The 25,733-nt window shown below is 38.4% G+C and overlaps 1 protein-coding gene across 1 annotated transcript in view; it reads left to right on the plus strand.

Annotated features, from left to right (window-relative positions):
- Positions 1–23,002, plus strand: part of Rnmt (RNA guanine-7 methyltransferase) — a 24,985-nt gene extending 1,983 nt beyond the window's left edge. Inside the window, exons 2-11 of the mRNA XM_005356239.3 lie at positions 3,138–3,563; positions 5,020–5,155; positions 6,892–7,017; positions 9,440–9,552; positions 12,003–12,184; positions 12,326–12,490; positions 14,895–15,012; positions 16,821–16,922; positions 18,159–18,192; positions 19,482–23,002. Of these exons, the coding sequence (XP_005356296.1) occupies positions 3,165–3,563; positions 5,020–5,155; positions 6,892–7,017; positions 9,440–9,552; positions 12,003–12,184; positions 12,326–12,490; positions 14,895–15,012; positions 16,821–16,922; positions 18,159–18,192; positions 19,482–19,519 (1,413 nt within the window). The 5' untranslated portion in view covers positions 3,138–3,164 and the 3' untranslated portion in view covers positions 19,520–23,002. The remainder of the gene's footprint in view (positions 1–3,137; positions 3,564–5,019; positions 5,156–6,891; positions 7,018–9,439; positions 9,553–12,002; positions 12,185–12,325; positions 12,491–14,894; positions 15,013–16,820; positions 16,923–18,158; positions 18,193–19,481) is intronic.
- The last annotated feature ends 2,731 nt before the right edge of the window (positions 23,003–25,733 follow it).

The raw sequence follows: 25,733 nt of genomic DNA on the forward strand, positions 1-25,733 counted from the left end.
GCTGGGATTAAAGGTGTGTGCCACCACCGCCTGGCTTCATTTTGTAGTTTTGAATGCTTTTATGATAGCTAATCTGTGGAAGTATAGACTGTCTGAAAAAAATTCACCCTTAAATACCAGTTCTAATTTTAGGCAATAATTACAGCTAATGATAACATTTTGCATGGTAAAATAAGTAAAAATAGACATTAAGTGGCAGAGGAGAAGTAGAGTTTTCATAATTGGATGAGTAATTTTCCTTGATATTGATTTGTAGTAGTTACTCTGTAACTTGATCTTCCTAGTTGGTTTGTTTTTATTCTCTAGTTCAGTTGTTCCTATGTAACATGTTTTGGTATTCTGTTACTTTGAGTCAATACCCAAAAGTTAGTGACAGCGAATGTCCTGAAATCCTTCCCAGTTTCCAGTGATTCATTTTTTACCTGTTCATGTAACTACTGTTGTCTTTCTTTATGCAGAAGACCTTTAAGAATGATTTACCTCTTTACTTTTCTAGTGTTGTCATAAGACACTGACCAGGACAATCTTTTAGTAGAGCTTATTTGGGCTTATAGTTTCAGAGGGTTTCAGAGTCCATGTCAGGGACATAGAAGCAGGCAGGCAGGCAGGCAGGCAGGCATGCAGACATGGTGCTGGAACAGTAGCTGAGAGTTTACATTGATTCAGAAGCACAAGGCAGAGTACTATGTCTGGGCATGTCCTGACTTTTGGAACTACAAAGCCCACTCATGGTGACCTCCTCCATCAAGGCCACACCTTCTAATCCTTCCCACACTGTGGCACCAACTGAGATTAAGCATTTGAATATATGTGCCTGTGGGGGCCGTTCTCATTCAAACCACTACATGTCTTCTTTACTTTCAGAACTTGAAATTTCATGGTCTCTCCTTTTTTTTTTTTTTTTTTTTGATTTTTGATTTCCCTTTTCATTTCTTTCAATAATACAGCTTGATAGTTTAGTAGAAGTGTTTAAGCTGTGAATTTAGTGACTATAGTTCACATTACACTTCTTTGTACTACTAGTTCTGCTTATTAATTGAAGGAACTCTAAGGAGGCCATTAACAATTCCCTTGTAACAGATGACCTCCTTCCCCCCATTTTACACAGGTGCCTTGGCGCATATTTGAAGCATCTTTGTTGAAATAAATCTTAATGGTCGTTACGCTGAAGACTGAATCTTAAAGCTGTTCTAAATCTGTTTCCACTCTTCACTTTCTGTACAATTACAAGCTTCATTATTAAATAAGGATTTCAAGAATCTTAGCTTCCTGTATTATTTTTTGCATAGATTACCTAAGACAGTTACTTATAGAAAGGGAAAATTTAAGCCGGGCGGTGGTGGCGCACGCCTTTAATCCCAGCACTCTGGACGCAGAGGCAGACGGATCTCTGAGTTCAAGGCCAGCCTGGTCTACAAGAGCTAGTTCCAGGACAGGAACCCAAAGCTATGGAGAAACCCTGTCTCGAAAAATCCAAAAAAAAAAAAGAAAGGGAAAATTTATTTTAACTCATGATTTTGGAGACTTCAGCCCATGCTACTTGATTTTGGTGATGTGGAGCCTATGATAAGGCAGGCTGTTACGCTGGTGCGTGTGTGTAAAGGAGGAGGCAGTTTACATCATGGTAGTCAAGTGGTAATTACTGACAACTAGGCATAGTTTACATCCATTCTCCAAACAGCCCTTACCTCCCTAAAGTCTCTGGAACCCCCAAAATAGTGCTACTAGTTGAAGACCAACCAAGCATTCAACACATAAGCCTGTGGGGGGAGTTTCACAAACAGCAGCAGTACCTGTGCTCCAGCCTCGAAGTCTGATAATGGAAATGCACATAGCTCACTCTTAGTACCTAGCGTTAGCAGTTCCAGTGCTGTTACGAAGTCTATGCGCCAGGTCTCTTGACACTCGGGGCAGGCCCTTTGCTGTGAGACAAATGACATGGTAATGCAGGTGGGAACCCAAAAGATAAGACTGCCAGCAGGAGCATTTTACAGCGAGCCAGGCTTACAAGATCTCAGGGAACAAGGATGCTTTGGGGGATCGGCTGTTCATTCATACTACGCTCTGGTAGAGAATTTGCAAAGATTTGTTCCCGTGGTGAAACTTTGTCTTAGGCTAAGTTTAAAGCTAACAGACTAATTAACCTAGTGGAAGGAATGTCAGCATTCAAGCTGTTGTATGCTTTTTTGTTTTTGCTTTTTGAGATGCGGTCTCACTGTGTAGCCCTAGCTGCCTGAAAGTATGTAGACTTGGCTCTAACTCACAGAGATCCTTTGATCTTTACCAGCCAAGTGCTGGGATTAAAGGGACATAAAACTGTTCTCAGCTTGTAGCATGGTTATCAGTAACTACTTTTGAATAGCTTTACAGTGAGAATTAAGAGCAGAAACCTGAAGTTTGATAAGGTTATCTTGTTACAACATACTAGGTCCACATATACATATTGTTTCAAAGTCTTCCCTCAGATCTGCAACACATTGTCAAGTAGTCATGTGTGGCAACCCCACTTCTCTGGTATTAGTCTTAGTAACTAGCCTCACTGTGATGCCAGAGAAAGCAATTTAAGGAAAGCAGGATTACTTTGGCTTGTATTATTTGAGTTTCAGTTTGTGATTGCTTGACTCTTGTACTTGGGGCAGAATATCATGGCAACAGTAGTGTGTGAGCAAGGAGCTTCGTTTTATAGTGATGGACAGGAGGCAGAGAGGCAGTTGTCATGGATGGGCATAACCCTCACTGGTATCTCTCCAGTGACCTACTTCCTCCAAACTAGTCCTCATGTACTACTATATATTTATAATTTTATATTATGCATATATAAGCACTTTTTATTCCTAGTGTGTATAAGCTTTTGGCATGATGAAACAATGCCATCTACAAAGTTCATGTTTGAGATTTTCACCAAACAGTTTATAATTTTTGTGTTGGATCACATTTATAGCTGTAACGAATGACCATAAGTGGTACTGGACCATAGATAGGTTAGACATAGCTGCATGACTGAAACTGTTTAAACTCCTAAGACTAATAACCAAGTTGATCAAAATTATCATAGAGTCTTAGCATTAGTGTTTATAAATAATACCTTTTATTTATTTATTTTTCTTTTTGGACCATTCCGGTGTTGATTGATGAAGTTTTGCTGTCAGTTCAAGTAACCTGAAATGGAAAGCTCTGCAAAAACAGAAAAATATGAAAAGATGTCTTTTGACAAGGCAAAAGTGTCCATAGATTCTGAAACAGAATCTCCTCCAAGTGTTGACGAATCCATTGCTGCATCTGGGCCAAGGCTTTCTGAGAAGACTCCTACGTGCCAGCCAAAAGTCAGGAAAGAGTTTGAAGGTGGTCTTGTGGAGGAAAATTCGAGTTGTGTGGAGGACTCCCCATCTAAGAAAAGAAAACTCGATGTTGAAAATGAGGAAAAATGCTCTGATGATGATGGAGGTGTTTCAAAGAAAAGGAAACTGGAAGGGGGTGATGTTTCCGAAGACGAGCCTTCCTCTGGAGGGACCACCCAGAGAAAGAGAAAACTACAGTCCGAGGACGTTGCAGAAAAGCGGAAAGTATGCTTCGTGTATTTTATTTGTAATTCATTGCTCTAATCACAAGGGTGGTACAGCTGTGGATATGTATGTATGTGTGTATGTATGTATGTGTATGTAAGATGTGTATATATCTTAAGGCACAATGGACTCTTTTAAAATTAAAATTTGTTAAGGTGAAAGTTGTACTATGATCATTTTCATTTTATTTTAGAACTGTTATTTTAACCAGAACCTTGAAAACTAGTTTAATAAAAAGCAAACTATAGAATATTTTTTTAAAGATGGCAGTATGTAGTTCACTTGATTTATTCTTTTTTCTTCTTTTCTCTTTTATTTAAAAATTTATTTATTTTATATGCATTGGTGTTTTGCCTCAATCCATGTCTGTGTGAGGGTGTCGGATCCACTGGAATTGGAGTTCCAGACAGTTGTGAACTGCCCTGTGGGTGTTGGGACTTGAACCTTGGTCCTTTGGAAGAGCAGCTAGTGCCCTTAACCGCTGAGCCATCTCTCCAGTCCCCCCATTTTTGTTTTCATTTTTTAAATCAGGTGTTTCAAGTTGCCTGATGATCACTTAAAGTACTAAATGTCAGAGTTGTGCCCAGCTTTCTTCAGTTCCAAGCTGTAGTTGTTTCCAGCTTCTAGTCGGTTTACATAGTTATTTAGTGTAATTTTGGTTACATTGAAAAGGCTAGTGTGAAGCAAATGCTAGCAAACACTTACCACATTGGGAACGATTCTGAGGCCAAATCTGCTACTGGAGACAGAGAATACTTAAATAACAGTAACATTTACTATGGCCTGAAGAAGAAAGTAACAAGCCAGGCTTTTACCAGACAAGTGAGATAATAGGTTAAACTTAGGTTTGGGAACTTATACTGGCAGGGTTTTTTTTTTTCCAAATAAAAATTTACCCTTAAATTTGACCTGTGAATCAAGTAAAGATGCGCTTTGAACAGGACGATAGCAAGTGCTGGAGTCCTTTACCCCCTATGAATTGTTATAGAAATCCAGGGTTTTACTAAATGCAGGTAGAAAACTGTTGGTTAGAGTAATGATGAGTACTAAGTCACTGATATTGAGTGTGACTACTAAATTCTAACTTCCCAAATGTGTGCATTATATAATCATAAGAATAATTCCTACTGAATTATTTACTGAATTAATTACTGAAAGTGTAATAGCTTATTTTTCTTTCTTTTAGGAAGTTGATCCATCGACTGCAATTTATTGTTGAATAAATTAGAACTCTGGGAAAAGAGTAGTTTCCTTAGAACATGTAGTCTTAAATTATATATTTCATGATGAAGACCTTAAGGAATCAGGGAAACACCACTTAGGTGTGGTAGTAGTTGCTGTATTTCTTTGAAATTCCCTTCAGTTTTGTTTGTCCTTCTGTCGTCAGGTGGTACAGGGCTTTTGCTTGCTTTCTAGGTCTTTCTCTGACCTTTGACTTTTGTCCTTTTGGTTACAGAAGCTGGAGGAAGGACACAGCTCTGCCGTTGCTGCCCACTATAACGAGCTTCAGGAAGTGGGTTTGGAGAAGCGCTGTCAGAGTCGCATTTTTTACCTAAGAAACTTTAATAATTGGATTAAAAGTATCCTTATTGGTATGATTGTTTTTTACCCTTTAGTTAAGAGATTTAAAATTTTATTGAATTACGTTTTACAGTGCTGGACATTGAAGCCAAGGGTGTATGCATTGACGGGCTCTACTAAGCTGATCCACAGTCCATTTCTTTGCTTTTTTCCCTCCCATTTTTAATCATATAGTAAGCTACAAAGGCTATTATTTGTTTTTCATTTTGTTGGCTTTTAAAAGCGAGATAGCCAAAAGTAGGCCTCCAGATAAGTTATTGTTTGCTTTTGGTTTATTTTATGGGGTATTAATGATGTTTAGTTGAATAGTAAGTTAAACAGGCTTTCATTTGGCGGTGTGCTTCTTTGTACTTATAGTCCATGCTATTTGAAGCTGTTATATAACTGTCTTACTCTAATAGTTTTAGTGCGGTGGCTCATGGGAGTGAACATCGCGTTTTGTTATGTCAGGAAAGACAGTGTTACTCTGACTCCACCTACAAGCTTTAGTGAGTTGGCATCACTTATCATAGAGCTTGTTTGTCTCTTGTGATTTCTTGGGGAAATAATATTTCCTTTGATGTTGATGAAGACATACAGCGTTGGAGCTGACATGTCTATGGAAGCTCACCTTTAAAATTAAAATGGAAATAAGTAGAGAAAATATGATTTAGAATGTAGTATTGTTTCCTCTAGTTAAATCAGACTTGTATGTAAGTTTAGAGAAATTTTAAAAATGTGGTTTTGAAGTTTCTTTATAGTCAAGTTTTTTGTTTTTTTCTTTTTGTTTGATTTTTAATTCATGTAAGTAAAGTTAAATGGGAGTTCTGGCAAGTTGACCTTTAAAATGTTTATACATTTAACATGTTATTTTGTTATTTTGATGGATAAGTATAAGATTCATGACAGAAAGAAATATGGAATACATATGGTGCTATTAAAAGCTACTCTAATCTATGATAAAAGGCAGAAATATTTGTACTGAATATTTTAGCCACCTAAATAGTGTATACACAAATGATAAAGTATACAGAGTGATAAAACAGGAAGAATAAGTGTCAGATTCCTTGTATCAAGTTTAGTACTGCTGAATACTTCATTTATCTCAGACTGTTAATAGGCCTGTTAAACCATTGTTTGAACTTTTGCCTTTTTATGAGTGAAAGATAGTTTTTGGGTATTTCTTAAGTCTGAGTATAGACAATAAGAATCGATTACTGCTACCTGTAAGTAAGTCAGTTTAATGTATGAAGTTAAACATTGGCTTATGGGAAGATACAGAGAAAGCTGCAAGAAATACAAGTTAGTTTCTCTCTTTTTTGTAAATGTCGTAGCTTTTTTTTTTTAAAATTAGAACTTAAATCTATTTAATGTTGACTCAATTTTTTTTTTGTTTGTTTGTTTGTTTTTCGAGACAAGGTTTCTCTGTAGCTTTGATGCCTATCCTGGAAGTAGGTCTTGTAGACCAGGCTGGCCTTGAACTCACAGAGATCTGCCTGCCTCTTCCCCACAGTGCTGGGATTAAAGGCGTGCGCCACCACCATCCGGCTTGACTCAAATTTTGAAAGCATCCTTCAGAAAACCATTTTAACCTTGTAAATGGTAAATATGTTCTCTAATGCTAAAGGATCAAGTTAGTTATTCTGTTAGATTTTGGAATACAAGATTACAAATTGACGATACATTACTGTGTTATAGTTCATATGCTGTGTCAGAAGTTGCTGTAGTAAAAATAGAGAAAATGCATTATGATTATTTTTTGTTTCAGGGGAATTTTTAGAAAAGGTACGACAAAGGAAAAATCGTGACATCACTGTTTTGGACCTAGGATGTGGAAAAGGTGGAGATTTGCTCAAGTGGAGGAAGGGGAGAATTAGCAGGCTGGTGTGTGCTGGTAAGACAGAAACTGCCATGGTAAAAGTGACTCTGGGGACCAGTGAAATGGCCCAGTGGGTAAAAGCACTTGCCATGCAGGTCTGACAACCTGCATTTGATCCCCAGACCCCACTTATTTGATCCCTAGACTCCACTTAAAGGCGGAAGGGATAATGCCTACTAGTGCTTGGTCTTGCTTTTGCTCACGTACAGTGATAGTAGTAATAACTAAATCACTAATGAGTTCTAAACATCAGAGTTATTTTGGTCGATTAGGTGAATGGGAAATTGGAAGGTTCTCCTTGCCAGCATGATGCTAAGGTATTTTAAGGCTACTCTTCTCGTGTGACCTATCATATGATAAGTGTTTTGAAATACTAATTATGTTTTTCTGGATGGTTGTTACAGTTGATAGTAACTTGTCCTGGGAAGGACAAATTGTTGTTGAAACACGATGAAATTCCCATCGTGTTCTGTTTGATAGGCTGCAGGAAGTACAACTGCACAGCCTCCTAAAGTACTGCTCAAATGAGGAGTTTTTACATTTTCTTTATTTTATGAGCCTTGTATACTAAAAGTATTACAGAAGAATGAATAATTCTTTGTGGGCTATAGCTGTTGATGTTTGACCATGTTAGAAATCAAGACTGATTTTTAATTCATACAAAAAAGTTTAATGGGAATTCTGGCAGGTGTTTCTATAACATGTCGTTTGTTATTTTAGTGACTACGCAGTTGTAAATGAAAGGTGGTGTTGCCTTTTCAGTAATTGTGGTTACTCATTTTGGGTGAACAGTCCACAAGTGGCATCCCTGTAAGGGATGTGGTCTGGTGCCTTACTGACAGATGGTACATCTTCTTCAGACTCATTGATCTGTCTTACATTTTCAGAATGGTTTCATAGTACCTGGAAAATGCTCTTTCCCAAAGTTATGTAGATCTTGTGTGTGATACCAAGAAATACAATTTGTTTATTATTATTACCAGTCCCAAAAGTGGTTGATAAAAGGTTTCCCCCCCTTCTTTCAGAACTAATTTTTTGTTGTTGTTTTTTGTGTTTTCTCCGAAGTCAAATTTTATCTCTGGTAATAAGTACTATGCATTGTGTCCCTTAAAATGACTCTATTCATATTCAAAAATACATGTATAGTAGAGTTTGATGGTCATTCTTTCAAGTCAAACTGACTTACTTAAAACACATCACCACTATTAGTTGTACCAGACTTTTTCTTTTGAGCCAACAAAATCATGACAGTGCTGACCTAGCTCACTCAGGCTCATTTCTGGCTGTTTTAACTTACACTAACCTGTTCCTCTTTATCTTCCTTTTTGTTTTGGGACTTTTTACTTTTCTTTGCTTCTTTATATCTTACTTTCACTGCTTCTCTTATCTGATTGGCTGGCTGCTGCCTGACTTCTTGCCTGGATTTCCTCATTCTCGTCTCTTTTCTTTTTCTTGTTCTTCTTTCAAGCCTAGATTTCTCTTGTTTATTCTCTCTGCCAGCCAGCTCCACATGTTCCTCTCCTGCCTAGCTTTTTATTTAGACCAGTCAGGTGCCTTAAGCAGGCAAGGTAAAACAAATGCAAAACATTTTTACATAATTAAACACACATCCTTACATTGTTAAACAAATGCAGCATAAACAAATATAATACACCTTCACATAGTCAAAGTGATATTCCGCAACAATTAGCTCACAACTCAGAAGAGATATACTAGGTGCTGCTAGTAACGAGAAGTTTGCTCCTCACTGTACCATGGTGGTGTTTAGAGATAGGAATTAGATGGCCAAGACAACTTCTTACTGCTTTATGAAGGATATTTTAAATGAAACTGACTTTTCCCACTGGGTGTGATAGTGAAAGGCACAGGACAGACTCAGTGCTGCTGCTTTGCATGTATCATCAAGAACTGTTTTACCCATCGTTGTTCTTTCTGTCAGGAGTGCAGATCTCAAAGGAAGGACAGAACAGAAACATTTCAGTATGAAAACAGTAACTTGGTATTTCACGAAATGAGCTTATAGACGGTGTTAGGTTTTATAGTTCAAATTGGAATCTAAGTTGTCTGCCTCATATTTTGAGTGAGCATTTAAAACCTGGGGCTGGCAAGATTTCTCGGTGCATAAAAGCCCTTACTGCCTAAGCCTGACAACTGAAGTTTGATCCCCAGAACCCATGGTGGATGGAGAGAACCAATTCCTGAAAGCTATCATATATATATAATGATGATGATAAAATTGATCATCCTAGCACTTACCTACAGTAAGTACTGTGAAGAAAGTTTCTGCCCTGGAACAAAGGAAGCAAAGCCTTTGTTTAAAGGAACTAGATAGAACCCTACAGGCATTTCCTTGGCTTGTGCCTGGATTTCATGCCCCAGTTTATCAGTTGAGTTGCTAGTCTGTGTTAACATTTCCTGACACCCTTTACCCTTCTAGATATTGCTGATGTTTCTATGAAACAGTGCCAACAGCGTTATGAAGACATGAAAGGTCGTCGTGATAATGAATATATTTTTAAAGCAGAATTTATAACTGCTGACTGCTCAAAGGTACAGAATCTTTATTGTTTTAATGTTGAGATTTATTTTTATTTTATGTGTATGAGTGTTTGTCTGTGTATGTTTTATGTGCACCACAAGCATGCTTGATACCTATGGAGTCCAGGAGAGGATATCAAATCCCCTGGAACTGGAATTAAGGATAGTTACAAGCTGCCATGTAGGTTCTTGAAATCAAAACTATATCCTCTACAAGAGCAGCAAGTGCTCTTAACTGCTGAGCCATCTCTGCAGCCTCATCTTTTAAAATTTATTTTCTTCCTAGAGTGCTAGGGATCAGTTGCAGAGCCTTGTGCATCCTGCATCTCCCATTTATAAAATCGGCTTGTTTGTTAAAATGTGTTTTGAAACATTAAAAATCTTAAGGCATGCATTTTTGATTTCTACTGGAAATTTATCCTTGGGTACTTTTAGGAAAGTTTACTTTTAATAATTGGGTATTTGGAGTCACTTTGTTTCTTTTTGATTTGATCAAGATTTGTTTTCTAATAGTCACCCCTTAGTGTCCTTAAGGCATTGGTTTCAGGAGCCCCAGAGTCCACAGAAGCTCAAAGTCACTTACATAAAATGGCATAGTTTGTTGATGGCTACACATATACTTGTGCATTCTTTAGAAGCGTGTTCAGATGATTTTATTATTGTACCTAATACAGTGAAAATGCTGTGTCACACCGCGTTGTTTAGGAAGAAAGTGGCAAGGAAAAGAAGTCTACCGACTTATTTAAAAAAATAAATTTTCTCTGCCAGGCAGTGGTGGTGCACACCTTTAATCCCAGCACTCGGGAGGCAGAGGCAGGCGGATCTCTGTGAGTTCAAGGCCAGCCTGGTCTACAAGAGCTAGTTCCAGAACAGGAACCAAAAGCTACGGAGAAACCCTGCCTCGAAAAATCAAAAATAAATAAATAAATAAATTTTCTGGGCTTGGAGAGATGACTCACCTGTTAGGAGCACTTAGTGACCTTCCAAAGGATGCAGGTTCAATTCCCAGCATCCACATAGCAGCTCACAACTGTCTGTAACTCCAGTTCCAGGTGACTCAACAGCTGTGACAAAACGTCCAAAGTACATACAATAAAAATAAAAAAAAAACAATTTGTCTTTTGTATCTTTAATCCATTGTTGACTGAATTCAGTGTTACAGAACCTAAGGATTTGAAGGGCTGCTGTATTTTGCAATAGATCTGGACTTAAGTGTGTTTTATTCAACTTGTTTATAAGGATAGTTTCCTATCATGCTGGAATTGTATGTTTTCTGCCTTCCATTTGTTTCTGAAAGTCCGAACTGAATTGATGTCTCACTGGGAGGGAACTTGATGTTTTTTGTCTTTAAGTATTAGGTTTTAAAACATTTAAATTATACATGTTTAGTAGTCATTTTGTTTGCAGCCTTGAAAATGAGGAGGAAAAGGAGTATACTGCTCGAATGGTGCCTAGTTAAGCACTGTTTCTTTTAGATGCCAAAGGCTGAATGTTTTTTGATTTTCGTTACCCAAGTTACTGTTGAATGTCAGTTTATTTTACTTCTCAAGACCAACTTAAATGTTATAAAACATTTTAATTACTATTATGTGAGTACAGTGTGTGTGTGCACGGACGTGTGAAGGTGGGGATGCATTTGTGCCGTAGGTGCCAGAGGTAAAGCCCTCCTTGTTTGCTTCTGTTCTTTATATCCTGCCAGTTGTCCTGTTCCCTTCCAGAGGATTTTCTGTGTCCACCTCATCTCACAAGAGGGGTGGGCTGCTGGCATAGCCTAGCATGTCCTGATATACATGTATCCGAAGGACCCAAAATCAGGTTGTCAGACTTGCAGGGCAAGAACTTTTACCCACCGAGTCATCTCTTTAGGCAGATAAACATTTTTAACATGATTTCAGAATCTTCAGATTTTTCAAGCACTATGAAAATCAGAATCGGGATTATTTTGTGTGTGTGTGTGTTGGGTATGCGGGTGAGTGCATACTCATATAGATGTGTGTGTGTGTTGGTCAGGCGTCACCTGTGGGTGTTGCTCTTTGTTTTCTGAGCAGACTTTCTCCCAGGGGCCTTGGGGGTCCTTGATCAAGCTGCCTGCCCAGTGAACCCCTTGCTACTGCTTCTGTCTCCCCACTCTTGGGATTACAAGCACACAACATTGCACCCAGCTTTTTACGTTGCTTCTTGTCCGCTAACTCAGAAACTTTAATTGTGTTATCTCCTCAGACCTGCAAAATGTTTTAGGCCAGGGTAAGAAAAAACATTTAAAAAAAAAAAAGATCTTTGCTATAATATGTACCTGACAAGAGAAAGAAGAAGTTAAAGATTGGTGAAAACTATTGGTTACTGTCAGAGTTACTGTCAGGTACTGTCTACCTTAAGAACCCGACATTCTGGTAATTTGCTAAAAGCACTTTTAATCTATGTTGTATTAGTTTGGAATCTTAACCCATTCACATTTGTTACAGGAACTTTTGGCTGAAAAATTTCATGATCCAGAAATGCGCTTTGACATCTGCAGTTGTCAGTTTGCTTGCCATTACTCCTTTGAGTCCTCAGAGCAAGCTGATATGATGCTCAGAAATGCTTGTGGAAGGCTTATCCCTGGGGGCTATTTTATTGGTACCACTCCCAATAGCTTCGAACTGATGTAAGTAACTTGAATCTAATAAAATTCGTCAGATACCTTTTTAAATTGTATCATGTAGTTTTTCACATGCATGATATTATTGCTAGGATTAAAAATGTTAATCACAATTCTTTTATTTTTATTGTGGAATAACTCTAATAGAAAACGCCTTGAAGCTTCAGAAACAGAATCATTTGGAAACGAAATATACACTGTGAAATTCCAGAAGAAAGGAAGTTATCCTTTATTTGGCTGCAAATATGACTTCAACTTGGAAGGTGTTGTGGATGTCCCTGAATTCTTGGTCTATTTTCCATTGCTAACTGAGTAAGAATGTCTTGATCTGTTGCTTTTTCTTTTCCCTCATCACTTATCCTTAGGGGACAACATTAATATTATTATTCATATTGTATTTGAAATGCAACGCCAAGAAAAAGCCTTAGCTGCAGAATTGGTGTCCACTTTAAATAGATTTCTTTCCTAAGAGGAGACAGCCAACCGCTTCTACTCAACACAGAAGATAACTGACCCTACAGGGAGCAAACACAAGTTTGATGATCTAAAAGATCTTCCCTGTGAAAGAGATTATCAAAAGTTTATTTCAATATAGTGTTGAAACTGCCCAGTGTTACTGTTGTTTTGTTCGTTCGATCTCTCTCTCTCTCTCTTTCTTTTTTTTTTTTTTGAGACATAGTCTCTATTATGTAGTCTTGGCTGTCTTAGAACTTGCCATTAGACCAGGCTGACCTTAGCCCTCACAGAGATTTACCTACCTCTGTCTCCATAGGGCTGGGATTAAAGGCATATACTACCTTGTCCAGCTTCTTACAGTGTTGATTATAAAGTCCCGATTCATAGGTGTAGTCTCCCCATGCACATTAATTCCTAAGAATTCTAGTGAACTGCAAGCACAGGAGAAATTGAAGGAACTGGGCTTTTATTATGTGGCTTCAAGACCTTGTCAGACAGACAGACACACACACACACACATACACACACACACACTAATCTGCAGGATTTTCCTGCCAGCAGAGTATAACAAAAGCCAATTTAGATGGAGGCTATATTCAGATGACCAAATTTCACTTTGTAGTCTGTGGAAACAGACATCTTCTATTTTGAATATTAACCAAGGAAGCAGGACTGTTTTTGCTTACCTAAATTTTGCTGGTTATTATTTTAATCTAGACTCAGTCACCTTTTAAAAGTAAGCATAATGTTTTCATTATGCGCTAGGTTGGCGGTTCATCCATGTAGTCCCACAGTCAAGAGACTGATACAGGAGGCCAGCCTGGGCTACAGTGTAAGACTGTCTCAAAAACAAGGAAAGAAAGTAGAGAACTGGGGAAGGAGGGAGGGAAGGAACGACAAAATCAAGTAACAAAGACATGACAAGACATAAAAATAGTGAATACACTGTTGTAAGCAAACAGAATTTAAGATTTTAAATCAATTTGCTTTTTATTTTAAAACTTAATCAGCTTTAGGAAACTGTTTCCTTTCAACTTCATAAAAGAAGAAATTAGAGTTGTTTTTTTTTAATTTGTTTTGTATTTAAGCTTGGTGTTTTTGCTTAACAAAAATTAGTAGTTTTAGTAGAGCCCCCAAAAATAAAAGTATAAAATGAAATACTATTGTTAAACAAGCTCAGCATTATTTTTTTACTTAAATTGCTTGAAGATAATAAACTTAGAAAGTTGTAGATTCTTACTTTATACATAATTATTTTTATCTCATTAAATTTCTTTGAGAATTTTATGTAAGAGTTACAGTTTTGATGGAATCCATCTCTCCCTCCCTAAATCCACTTCTTCCCACGCTCCTCACACATCCTCAGAATTTATTTTCCTTTTCTATGATGATGTTGATGATGACAGTGATGTTAATCATCGTCACAGAAATGGAACTCACGGCTTCCAACATTCCATGTAATTGGTACAAAGAAGTAAATAGGTTCTGGGGCAAACCTTAGCATTTAGAAGTTAGGTTAAAGTGGTACACAACTTTAATCCAAGGATTTGGGAGGCAGACAGGTAGTTTGAGGCCAGCCTGTTCTGCAAAGTGAGTTCCAGGACAGCTACAACTGTTACACAGGGAAACCTTGTTTCAAGAAAACCAAATTAAAGAAAAGAAGAAGTTAGGTTAAAGGGAATCCTGTAAAACAATCTGCAAGAAGCCATGCAAGATACAGTTTTGACAAAATAGTTTATTTTGCTAGAGAATATGGGAGATAAAAATGATTGATTTAAGAAAGACGCTGGCATTATTGCAGATGGGAGGAAGTAAAGCTGGAAAAGGGCTCCCTATGGTCTTTGTCCTGTGACCTCTTTATTGCGCTAAAGGAAAACCTGTCTGCAGCTTATGGGTGTGTAGGGTGCTTGTTTCTTCATAGGCATCTAGGTTGTTACTCAGCCTTCATTTGTGTTATTCTGCTCAACATAAGTAAATAGTAGCGGTTTTAGTTAAGCCCGGATGTCACTGCTGTCATTTTTAAAGTAAACTTTATGAAATTAAAGGAGAAATTAGATGGCCCTTGTTGCCAAGCCTGATGGCCTGAGTTCAGACCCTGAACCCGCGTTGTGGAAGGAAACAGCCTTCTTCACAGAGTACCTCAAGTTGTGCTCTGCCCACTACCCACAAGCACACACATATGAATTTGATGAAATGCTTTTTTAAAAAAAGAAATTACAAACATTTGAAAACCTTTCTATTATTAATCTTTTTTGGACAGAATGGCAAAGAAGTACAATATGAAACTAATATATAAAAAAACATTTCGGGAGTTCTATGAAGAAAAGATTAAGAACAATGAAAACAAACTGCTCTTAAAACGAATGCAGGCCCTGGAGGTAAGTGTACAGAAGACGTGTAGAGATTCTAGGATGTGGTGAACGTGTTTGGTATTTTAGACTCTTTTCAATGGTCTTCCCACATTGTGCAGTTAGGTGTGCAGTTTATAGTTGCTGTGGATACTCTGCCTTCAAGGACGAGGGACAGCGAGACCAAGGATAGATCCTGGTTTGGGTGCTTTAGTCCAAAGTAGAGATTTTAAGGGGTTCTTGGTATGTGCAGAAAGTCTTCTGAAGCATACGGCCTTCGTCTGGCCGAGCTTTCAGCACTAGCCCTTTCCCACTCCCATGGTCCTCAGAGGAGGAAGGATGAAGGGGAGGCCAAGGGCCAGTACACTAGGATCCCAACAGTCTGATGCCCGTGCCTGCTTTCACTGAGAACTCTCTTGGGAGGCATTTCTGGAAGGGTTACTCCCTTGAGAGGTGCTAGCTTATATGCATTATGTAAAGTTTTATTGCTGTCGGGAAGGGCAGTTTTGTTTCTTACATTTACTTGGGTCATCTGTCAGTAGATGAGGTGTTTGTAGGTACAGACACTATCTCAGGGTGGAGCTGGTAACTTATAAGGTGCCTGGATCACAGCAGAGTAAAATTCTGAAGCTTTGTGATACGGTGACACTAAAGTCGAGAGATTGAAATCAAAGGAAACTTTTAAAATTGCTTTTATTTGGATTGGCTAAGGAAGTAAAGCTGTGAATGCTAAGGATGTACAGGTCCCACAGCCGCAGGCTTTCTGTGCGCATTTCAGTTTCCATTTTTTCATACAAGGTCTCGCTTAGGTCTTGGTCTAGGCAGTGCTTCTGTCTCTTCTGAGTACTGGGCTTATAAGCGCTTGTTACCAGGTACAGCAGCCCAGTATACTCTAAACAGCAAACCAGCAGCTCTGTTTCCAGTAAGATGTTTATAAAGAAAAGGGAAAAGAGGCTCTGGGGGATGGCTCATTTGGGAGACCTGAGTTAGAGCCCCAGAACCTATAAAATAGCTGGGCGCTGTTGGGGGCAGAGATGACCTAAACACTGAGCTCCAGAAATGTGCGAGACCCTGTTTCAACAATGAAGATGGGTGATCCATTCAAGGTTGACTTCTGGCCACCACCTACGCCTACCCCAAAGGAAGGGGGAAGTGAGTAAGTGGACATTTGTGAATCATCCCCATGGAAGTTTCTTAGGACAACCTCAATTTTTAAAAGGGCTACATCCAGCCCAGTTCTTAGAATACTAAAGACAAAAGGCCTGTAGTCTATGATATATTGCTTAAAATGAATTAAACATAGCTCTGGAAGTAATTTAGATACTACCTCTTCTGCACAATTTTTAGATTATGACAGAAAAAGCCTAGAAGTCAAAACGTAAATATTTTCTGCTAAATGATCCCTTTGAATATTAAATAATGTAGTTTGTCCAAGCTGTAAATAGTGTAAAATTATAGAAGTTGACCAGCATTTTGGAGATAGTTCCCTCCCCTGCCTTTTTCTCTTAGGTGAAAACTGTATATAGGGTTGGAGAAATGGTTCAGCAGGTCAGAGCACTTGCCATTCTTGCAGAGGATTTGAGTTTGATTCCCAGCACCTACATCAGGTGGCTTGCAACCATCTGTAATTCTAGCCTCAGGGGATCCCCAAGGGCCTTGTGGTCTCTCCGGGTACAGAATCACTCATGCTTGTGAGCGTATGCACACACACCTTTAAAAGAATAAAAGTATGTGTAGTTGTGAAGCAGTACTTAAGGATTGTTCTTACCATTTCAGTGGTTTACTCTGTTATAAATGTAGTGAGATCTCTTAACTAGAATTTGTGATTGCTTCCTTAGCCATACCCTGCAAACGATAACTCTAAACTAGCCTCTGAAAAGGTTGGTGACTACGCACACGCTGCCGAGTACATGAAGAACAGTCACGTAAGGTTTCCTCTGGTAAGTTCCCAACTTTCCGAGTTGGAGAAGGAGCATGCATGTGTGGAGACAGGGTATTTCACTTGTTCACAATATTTAGGCTTACTTAAGTATTACAAATTTGGCAAATAATTATCTGTTTTCCCTAAGTTGTGAAAACTTTTGATGCTGTAGCACGTAAAATCTATTTCAGTGGGTAGCATTGAGAGCTTTTATAAGGCAGCTAATGGTGGGGAAAAATCATAGCATTGGTTTGCAAGATTCTTTACTAACTCAGTGTTCCAGAGACAGAATTCCAATTTCCCTAAACTTAAGTGGGGGATGGGAGAATAGTATATTTTCATTTGTATTGACTTTGTGCAGGCTCTCACTTTTAAAAAATTAAATATGTGATAGTAAGAGAAGCCATAACAGTCCCAGTGAAAACTGAAGACTTTTTTAAAATATTTATTTATTTATTATGTATACAATATGCTGTCTGTGTATATGCCTGCAAGCCAGAGAGGGCATAAGATCTCTTTTTTTTTTTTTTAACTTGTCAAGCTTTATTCAGGTTGTAAAGTCTGCAGACAGCACATCTACGTCATAAGATCTCATTATAGATGGTTGTGAGCCACCATGTGGTTGCTGGGAATTGAACTCAGGACCTTTGGAAGAGCAGGCAATGCTCTTTACCTCTGAGCCATCTCTCCAGCCCCCAAATTGAAGACACATTTCTCTTAACATCTTAGAATATTCTTTTCTTGATATTTCTTTAATCTTACTAGGTTCTAGAACTGACACTGGATCTTAGGAAGTCAGTGGCTCGAGCAAAGCTGCAATACCTTATCGTATTGAAGTTATTGTTTTGTTTTTGTTTTTTTGGCAAGTGTAATTTATTTTGTGATGCATACTTTGTGGTTCTTTTGGTAAAACTCAGTATTTTTCATCTTTAAGCTACAGGCTTATGGTAAGTGTTTATTTCAGCAGCAACTCAGCAGTGAGACTCATTTTCAAAAAGAAATGACTGGATTTTTTGCTAAAACATTTGCTACTTCCCGGTACCATCAATCTGTATAAACTGAGACTATGTCTTTAGTTTTTTAAGAAAGTTGATCATCTTACTTATTGTTTTTAGATGTTTATATCATAATGTTACTTACGTGCATGGTGTATGTTTTTATAGTGAAGTTAGGGGATTTTGCCGCCTGTCTTCTATTAAAAATAAACTTGTTTTTAATTCTGCATTGAATCTAAAGTTTTCTTTTATAATTTTAGGGAACCTTAAGTAAGTCAGAATGGGAAGCTACAAGTAAGTATATCATCCAGCTACCTGACAATTTCAATGATTCTGTTTTAAGGAAATCGTTAAAACTTGAAAATGTTAAGAGTTTTTCTGATATATTTTGTGTTTATGCTGATACACGTATCATATATATATGTATATATGTATAATTTTCCATTAGCACATCTGCTTAGTGACAAATGAAAATACCTGGAGGCTGTTATTTAATAGACTTTCATGAGAATTCATAAATATTTCCTTTACATATTTATTAATAAGCAGCTGCCTCTTTTTTCACCTCAGGGTCTGTTGAATTGTTTGGCTTATAGGATATTCCCATGGAGTTACTTTTTGGCCATTCATATGGTGACAGCAGAGGGGGAATAATGTAGAGCACTAAGCAAAGAGAGTAAGCAGGGCTGATAGGGAACATGTGTTTGGAAACAGGTGTTACACAGATACATCCTGACATGAGGCTGGTGACTCAGCGGATCCTGCAAGGTCCTGGGCCTCTGCAGCAGAGTGATGTAGTCCTCTACATCAGCTTGCCGATCCTTAATGTTAAGATAAAAGGATTCTGATCTTTTATCTTGGGAACTTGAGCACAGTTTCTGCTGTCCATTTAATTGTTTGTTGATTATCTTGAAGGCAGAAGTAAGAAGTAGAGACACACTATTTAGTAAACACTGAATGTTGACTCACGGAATTATATGAAAGGACTTGAGGGGATTAAAACACAGACAAGTCTGCCTTCTAGAGTTTAGTGGAAGAAACAAACTCAAATACTGTCAGACAATTTAAATGCTGAAGAGAGGAAAGTAGATTGGGATTTTAAAGGTAGATCTGTCTGAGAAGTAATATTAATTATTATTGAGTGTTGAGTAGTATCTGAAGCTGCTGTAAAAATTTCATCTGTTGTAATTCACTTAATCCCCCAAACATATGAGTTGGCTATTATGTCATCACAGGAGAAGGCATTTTAAAGTTTGGGCTTAATGACAGAACTAATCTGATTGACTTGAGTTCCCATTCTCATAATCATTACCTCATCGAAGTCCTTAGTAGGAGCAAGATTTCAGAAATTTTGAGTTTCAGATTGTGTATCTGAAATCAAATTTTAGTGTTCTTAGTGTTGTTAAATGGCTAAATAGATTTTTGTTTTGAAATATGCTTAAATGATTCTTTATCTACCCCAAAACCACTCAAGTAATAGAACTCAGAAAATAAATGATGTTTTTCTTTCTCAGTCTGCTTGAAAATGTTTTTTTCTGATGGTAGGAATAACTAAACTCTAACTTCTCTTACTTCTTTTCTAGGTATCTACTTGGTCTTTGCCTTTGAGAAGCAGCAGTGAGCAGTTAGTTGCCTCCGAGCAGCACTCCATCCTTACAGATGGAACAGACCATCTCAGATACATTTGACAGCTGTTTGTTTATTTACTAGTAAGTTCTCAATGTGTAGGATGCTGCCAACAAGTCCAGTGTATAGATTTGACACTGTGACAGGTTAGCATTGTGTGTGTGTGTGTGTGTGTGTACATAAGAATGCTTTGTCTTTAAGATCTATTTTTGTGTAATAGTCTAAGAATTGGTTCCCTCTACTATCAGAAACTATAACAAAGCATGTCAGAGCACCTGACCTCTCCCCAGTGCTGTGATTGCTGAGTGTGTTTACAGAGTTGAATTTACAACAGCTGTAGACTTGTCAAAGGAGTGCCAGCTTGCCGCCATGCACTCCAAGTTTTGTTACAGTGTTTTTCGGTATGAAATGGATTGTGTTCTATACATTTGAATGTAAGTGTTCAATTATATATTGCTAAAGTTATAAGATTAAAACTTGATTTTAGATTGTTATTAAGAGCTACCTGGCTAGATTTTGACTGTGTTTCAATAAAATAACTGTTTGCTAATACTATGAAATTCTGAGACTCTATAGAAGATTTTAGATGGCAGCATAGAGATATTGTGGAATGGTTTGGCATTCTATTAAGAATTTCCTACCATAGAAATTAATATATCCAATTATTGAGATTAATTAAGGTACTTTTAATTTTCTTCATTGGACAATGATTCAATGGTTAGATTTTCTTAAGATTTGTGAAAATGCCATGTCATAGTCCTGTTACATATTTTCTTCAGTGCATGTATGCAAGTGCAAGCCGGAGGTGTGCAGTGAGGGAAGGAGGTAGACCTCAGGTGGATCCTCACCAATAGGAGACCTCAGTTAGATGCTGTATCCTTCCCAATCCCAAACAAGAAGCCACGCTCTTTTCTTCCACCATTGGTATTCACACAGCAGAGCCCACTGTCTGATTGTCATTCAGACATGCATTTGTTGAGGCATATATCGTATAGAGGTTGGCATGGCAGCCTTCCAAGTATTTACTTGCTCTCTCACAACCAATAAAATTGTCATTAAGTTGTCAATTGCAGAATTGACTTCTAGAACTGATGCCTGTGTGAACTGCTATTGTACATTTAAGAAATTTGACAGCCTTTAGATACATCAAGAATACAATTCTATTTTCCTTTAAAAATCATGTATTTAAAGGACACTTTACAAAGATCATGCTTTCTATAAAAAGCTATAGTACTTGCTTTAAAAGTAAGCTTTGGGCTGGAGAGATGGCTCAGCAGTTAAGAGTTCTGGCTGCTCTTGTAGAAGACCCATATTCAGTTACCAGCACCCACATGGCAGCTTGTAACTGTCTCTAACTCCAGTTTTTGGGGCTCTGACACCGGTTTTGGTCTCCATGGGTACCAGGCATGCACATAGTGCATATACATACATGCAGGCAGAATACTCATACATACAAAATAAAAATAATTATTAAAAAATTAAAAGCATAATCAGTTTATATATTGTCACTGCTCATAGTATTAGAGAGTATCTTTTGTGCAGGGTTTGGGGTGTGGGAATGAAAGTTCTTGCTCTTAGAAATTTAGGCTCATTTTATCCCTGGGGAAGACACTACTAAGTATTTTGATAGCTTAGCAGGTTGGGAAAGCTTTGTCACAATTCATGATTTTAGTTAATAGGTAATTCATCAATTTTTAGTCTCTTTCTGTCCTTTCCTTTCCACTCCATTCCATGGGTTGTTTTTAGGAGAGAAGAATTCCTCAAAGGGTGGAGTTATTGATGGCTATCCGAAGCAACAAGAAGAGAAATGTGGAGTTCCTAGGCCCTTTGCTGAGGAATCAGAGAACTGGACTGGGTCTGAGATGGGATCTAGTTGTTATACCTACTCTCATAGACATAGGAGAGTCCCATGAGGCCACTCTGTAGGAAACAGTTCAAGCTGCTGCCTTTTTCTTTTTGTGTTGTTCTTATCTGTTCAGCCTCAATCCCTACACTGCTCCTTGCTGAAGTTAAATGACTCCAGATGAATTCTTGAGGACAAGAATGGAAAGGTGGCATTTGCCATTATTTTATCAACAAATGAGACTTTTTTTTTTCCCCAGCAGACTTGGAACCTACATGCTTAATTTTGTCAGGATTTGTAGAACCTCATGAGAAAGGCATGACTTTTCATTACAGAATCCAGGAAGAGTCCCTTCTTTCGGGCTCAGTGGTGAGAATGGTTCAGAGGAACTATTCAGACACTCCCAGGCTTGCCACACAGGGTGTCCTCCAAGGTTGAGTTTCAGAATGAAGATGAGTGGCTGGAGACATGACTCAGAGGTTAAGAATGCTTGCTACTCTTTCAGAGGACTGGAGTTTGGTTCCCAGCATACACATCAGGTGGCCCACAACTGTTTGTAATTCCAGCTGCAGGGACTTCCAACACTCTCTTCTGGGTTCTGCCGGCACCTGCACACATACACAGACATGCAGACACATAAAATAAATCTTTAGAAATGAAGATCATGTGGGCCATTTGTGAGAATGACACAACTTGAACTGGAGATAGTTGGCTTGGGGACAAATCTGCATTGTAGTAGGACCCGATGCTGACATGGAATTATTTGGGTCTAGAATTTACTTGGGGAAGCACTCTCATGTATACAGTGTTGATGGAGAGAAATTGAGGAGTTGTCAGTCTCTACCAATCCTCTGGTGGCTTAACCTATCCAGAGAGCCTCAAGCCTGCTGGAGCTGACTCATGCACCTCTTCAGTGCCCCTGAGCACCTCACAGACTGACTCTCCTCAATAAGACAAGAGTCACTTACGCGTGGTGACTGAATGCCAGAGAGAGGATACGGACTATCTCAAGACCAAAGCATAACATAACACTTCCAAGGGTGGAACAGGTGAGTCCTGCAGCCTGGGTTGTTAGTTATTGAGGCACTTAGGTGTGTTAATTCCTCAGTAAGGTGCCCCAGTAAATAGGGTGCCTGGTAGGAAACAGACTAGCTCATCTTCACAGTGTGGAGACCTGGTCTTCTAACCAGACTTGTGGGATCTATATACACTGCAGGTGATGGTGTTCCTCCAGCCTTACTGTGTGGATGTATCAGTACCAGAGTCTCTAAGAGAAGATACGGAAATGATGCTTTAGTGTCAGTTAAATACGTAGACCTAATTTTGTGGATTTGCTTGTTTAACCTCTGTTGAAGTGTTACATCTATACAGGCAGCCGGATTCCTCACAGAACATGCATGAATTCATAAGCCAGAAGCTGGAGCCTCCTTCCCACTCACTGCTGTCCCATCCACAACCACCATCCGGTTCTAAGCAAAAATCTTGTTTCATCTGGCTTGGAATATGTGAATGAAATTAAAACTACATTCTTTAGCTTTCACTTGTCAGTGTTGATGAGATTCTTATTCTCAACAGTTGTGCATTGTTCTCACGATTGTACAGTGTTCCCTTGTGTGAATAAACAATGCTATCCAATGTTGTTTTGGTTCATTTCTAACTTGGGAACTGTACTACCACAGTTACCTAGCAAATGGGTTTTTGTGCACAAAGCTATATATTTCCTACTAAGAATAAGATTGCAAAGCCGTAATACAATCACCAAATTCATATTTATTTACAGCTAACAAGAAGCTTTCCAGAGTTCAGTTACCTTACATTTTTTTTTTTTTTTTATTTTCAAGACAGGGTTTCTCTGTACTATTTGGTTCCTGTCCTGGAACTAGCTCTTGTAGACCAGGCTGGCCTTGAACTCACAGAGATCCTGCCTGCCTCTGCCTCCCTAGTGCTGGGATTAAAGGTGTGCGCCACCACCACCACCTGGCTTCTACCTTACATTCTTGATAATACCGGCTGTGGTTTGGATGAGAACAGAGGTTCAAATATATGTTTGAATACTTGGTCCCTAGTTAGTGGAGCTGTTTGGAAATAGTTAGAGGTGTGGCCTTGGAGGATGTGTGTCACTAAAGAAAAGACCTAAATTAATAAAATTAGAGGTGTAAGGAAGTGTTATAAAAGACACCCATGAAATCCAGAGGGTTTTAAGGATACACTTCAAAGCCCATATTCTACTAATTTGGAAACGCTGAGAGAAATGGATGAATTTCTTAATCTGACCTACCAAAGTTAAACCAAGAAGATATTTTTTAAAAATGATAAGAAATGACATTGGAACATCATTTAAAAACCTCCCATCTAAAACAAAAGCAAGGTAGAAGCCCAAGTCCAGATGGATTTACCACAGGACTTTACAGGAAGTTCAAAGAGCTAAAACCAATGTTCCTCAAACTGCTCCATAAAACAAAAAAGGAAATTATACTTCCAATTATTTTTATGAACACAAAGACCCAGATACCTAAACTAGATAAATAAATATATAGAAGGAAATTCTAGAACAAGCTCCTTCATGAACACAGATACAAAAATTCTCAGTAGAATGTGTGTGAACTGAATTTTAGAACACTTCCAAAATGATAAATCTTCATCCCAGAGATGTGGGAATGATTTAACACATAAAAGTCAACAAATATACTCCATCACATAAGTAGACTCAAGGACAGAAATCACATGATCATCTCAGATGGAGAAAAGAGCATTGGAAAAATCTAGGATTCCCTTATAAAAGTTCTGGAGAGTCCAGGGATACAAAGAATATAATAAAGGCAAAATTCACAAGCCCACAGGCAACAGCATGCTAAATATAGGATACAAAGAACAAAAATTACTAGTTTTCCTAGATACCAATGACAAACACTAAGAAGTAAACCAGGGAAGCAATTCTGTTCACAGTAGCTACTCTCAACTCCGTATCTTGGGATAGATCTAATCACAGAAGTGAAAGACTAGTATATTCCCCAGGGAATGGACTAATATTAAATCAAGCCAAACAAATCCACAAATGACACCAAGTGGTGGTGTGGATGTGAGGTAAGGGGCATATTCACTGTTGGGAGTAAAAACTTCAGTCACTATGGAAGCCAGTATGGATGTCTCTCCAACATTAAAGTAGATCTATTATATGACCCAATAGTACTCCTGGGTATATACCCAATGAGTCTATATAGTGATGTTTACTCACCACGGATTGGTGTTCTTTTGTTTACAATAGCCAGGAAATAAGCACATCCCAGATGCCAGTCTGCTAGTGGATAATGAAAATGTGATAAATAGGTACAATGGAATTTTATTCAGCTTTAATGAAAATGAAATGATGAAAATTGCAGGTAAATGGATGGAGCTGGAAACACTTATTCTGAGTGACGTAATTCAGTTCCAGAAAGGCAAACCCTGCCATATGCTTTTTCTTATGTAGATCTAGCTTTCCTTCTTTAGACGTGTGTTTCAATTAGAAGTGTGGAAGTCAGGAATCTAGAAAGTCATGGGACTTCAAGGGAAAGAGAGTAGAACACAGGTGCTATAAAGAAGGAAAGGGGAATAATGAGGCAGAAAATGGTAAGTGGGGTGAAGGGTAGGAGGGAGGACAAGGCATAACTAACTGTAAAGTCCTTTGAAAAAAGCCCCATGGAAACCAACTATTTCATAAACTTCTTAAGATATGTACACATGCATGTATAAAAGTTTAGGTGCAGTTACCATATACAAGAGGATAATCTTTCTCCCATATGCCATAGACTGGTGCACAGAAAGTCCAGTGACAGGTTTGTGCTACTTTTTTTTCTACTTGGTCAGTGGGGTCTCATAGACGCCCCCCCCACACCTTTAAAAGCTATTGCCATGGCTTTGGTTGTCTGTAGAATTTGATGGTAAGACTGTCATATTTCTGCCACATGGAAAACATCACGTAGACAAGTAATAGAACATGGAGAAATCAAGCCAGTATCCACCTGGAAGCTTCATCTATATGGGCTAGCTTTCATAGGGTGGTGAGGAGTGCATCACTACTGGTGGAGAAAATAATCAACGTTCTTATCCATGGAGAGGCCTGCAAGCTATGATAATAACCAGCTTGGCAAAGTATGTCCTTTGGTACAGCAGTGGCATAGATATTATAGGAGTAAGCAATCGCTTTCTGATTGAATATAAAGCCTAATCCACAAGACAGAACTCATGCCTGGTAATAATGTAATAATGTTCTGTGTCAAGAACCCCTCGCTGGGGCTGGAGAGATGGCTCAGAGGTTAAGAGCACTGACTGCTCTTCCAGAGGTCCTGAGTTCAATTCCCAGCAACCACATGGTGGCTCACAGCCA

The sequence above is a fragment of the Microtus ochrogaster genome, chromosome 18 (assembly GCF_000317375.1).
Source record: "Microtus ochrogaster isolate Prairie Vole_2 chromosome 18, MicOch1.0, whole genome shotgun sequence".
Lineage (NCBI taxonomy): Eukaryota > Metazoa > Chordata > Mammalia > Rodentia > Cricetidae > Microtus > Microtus ochrogaster.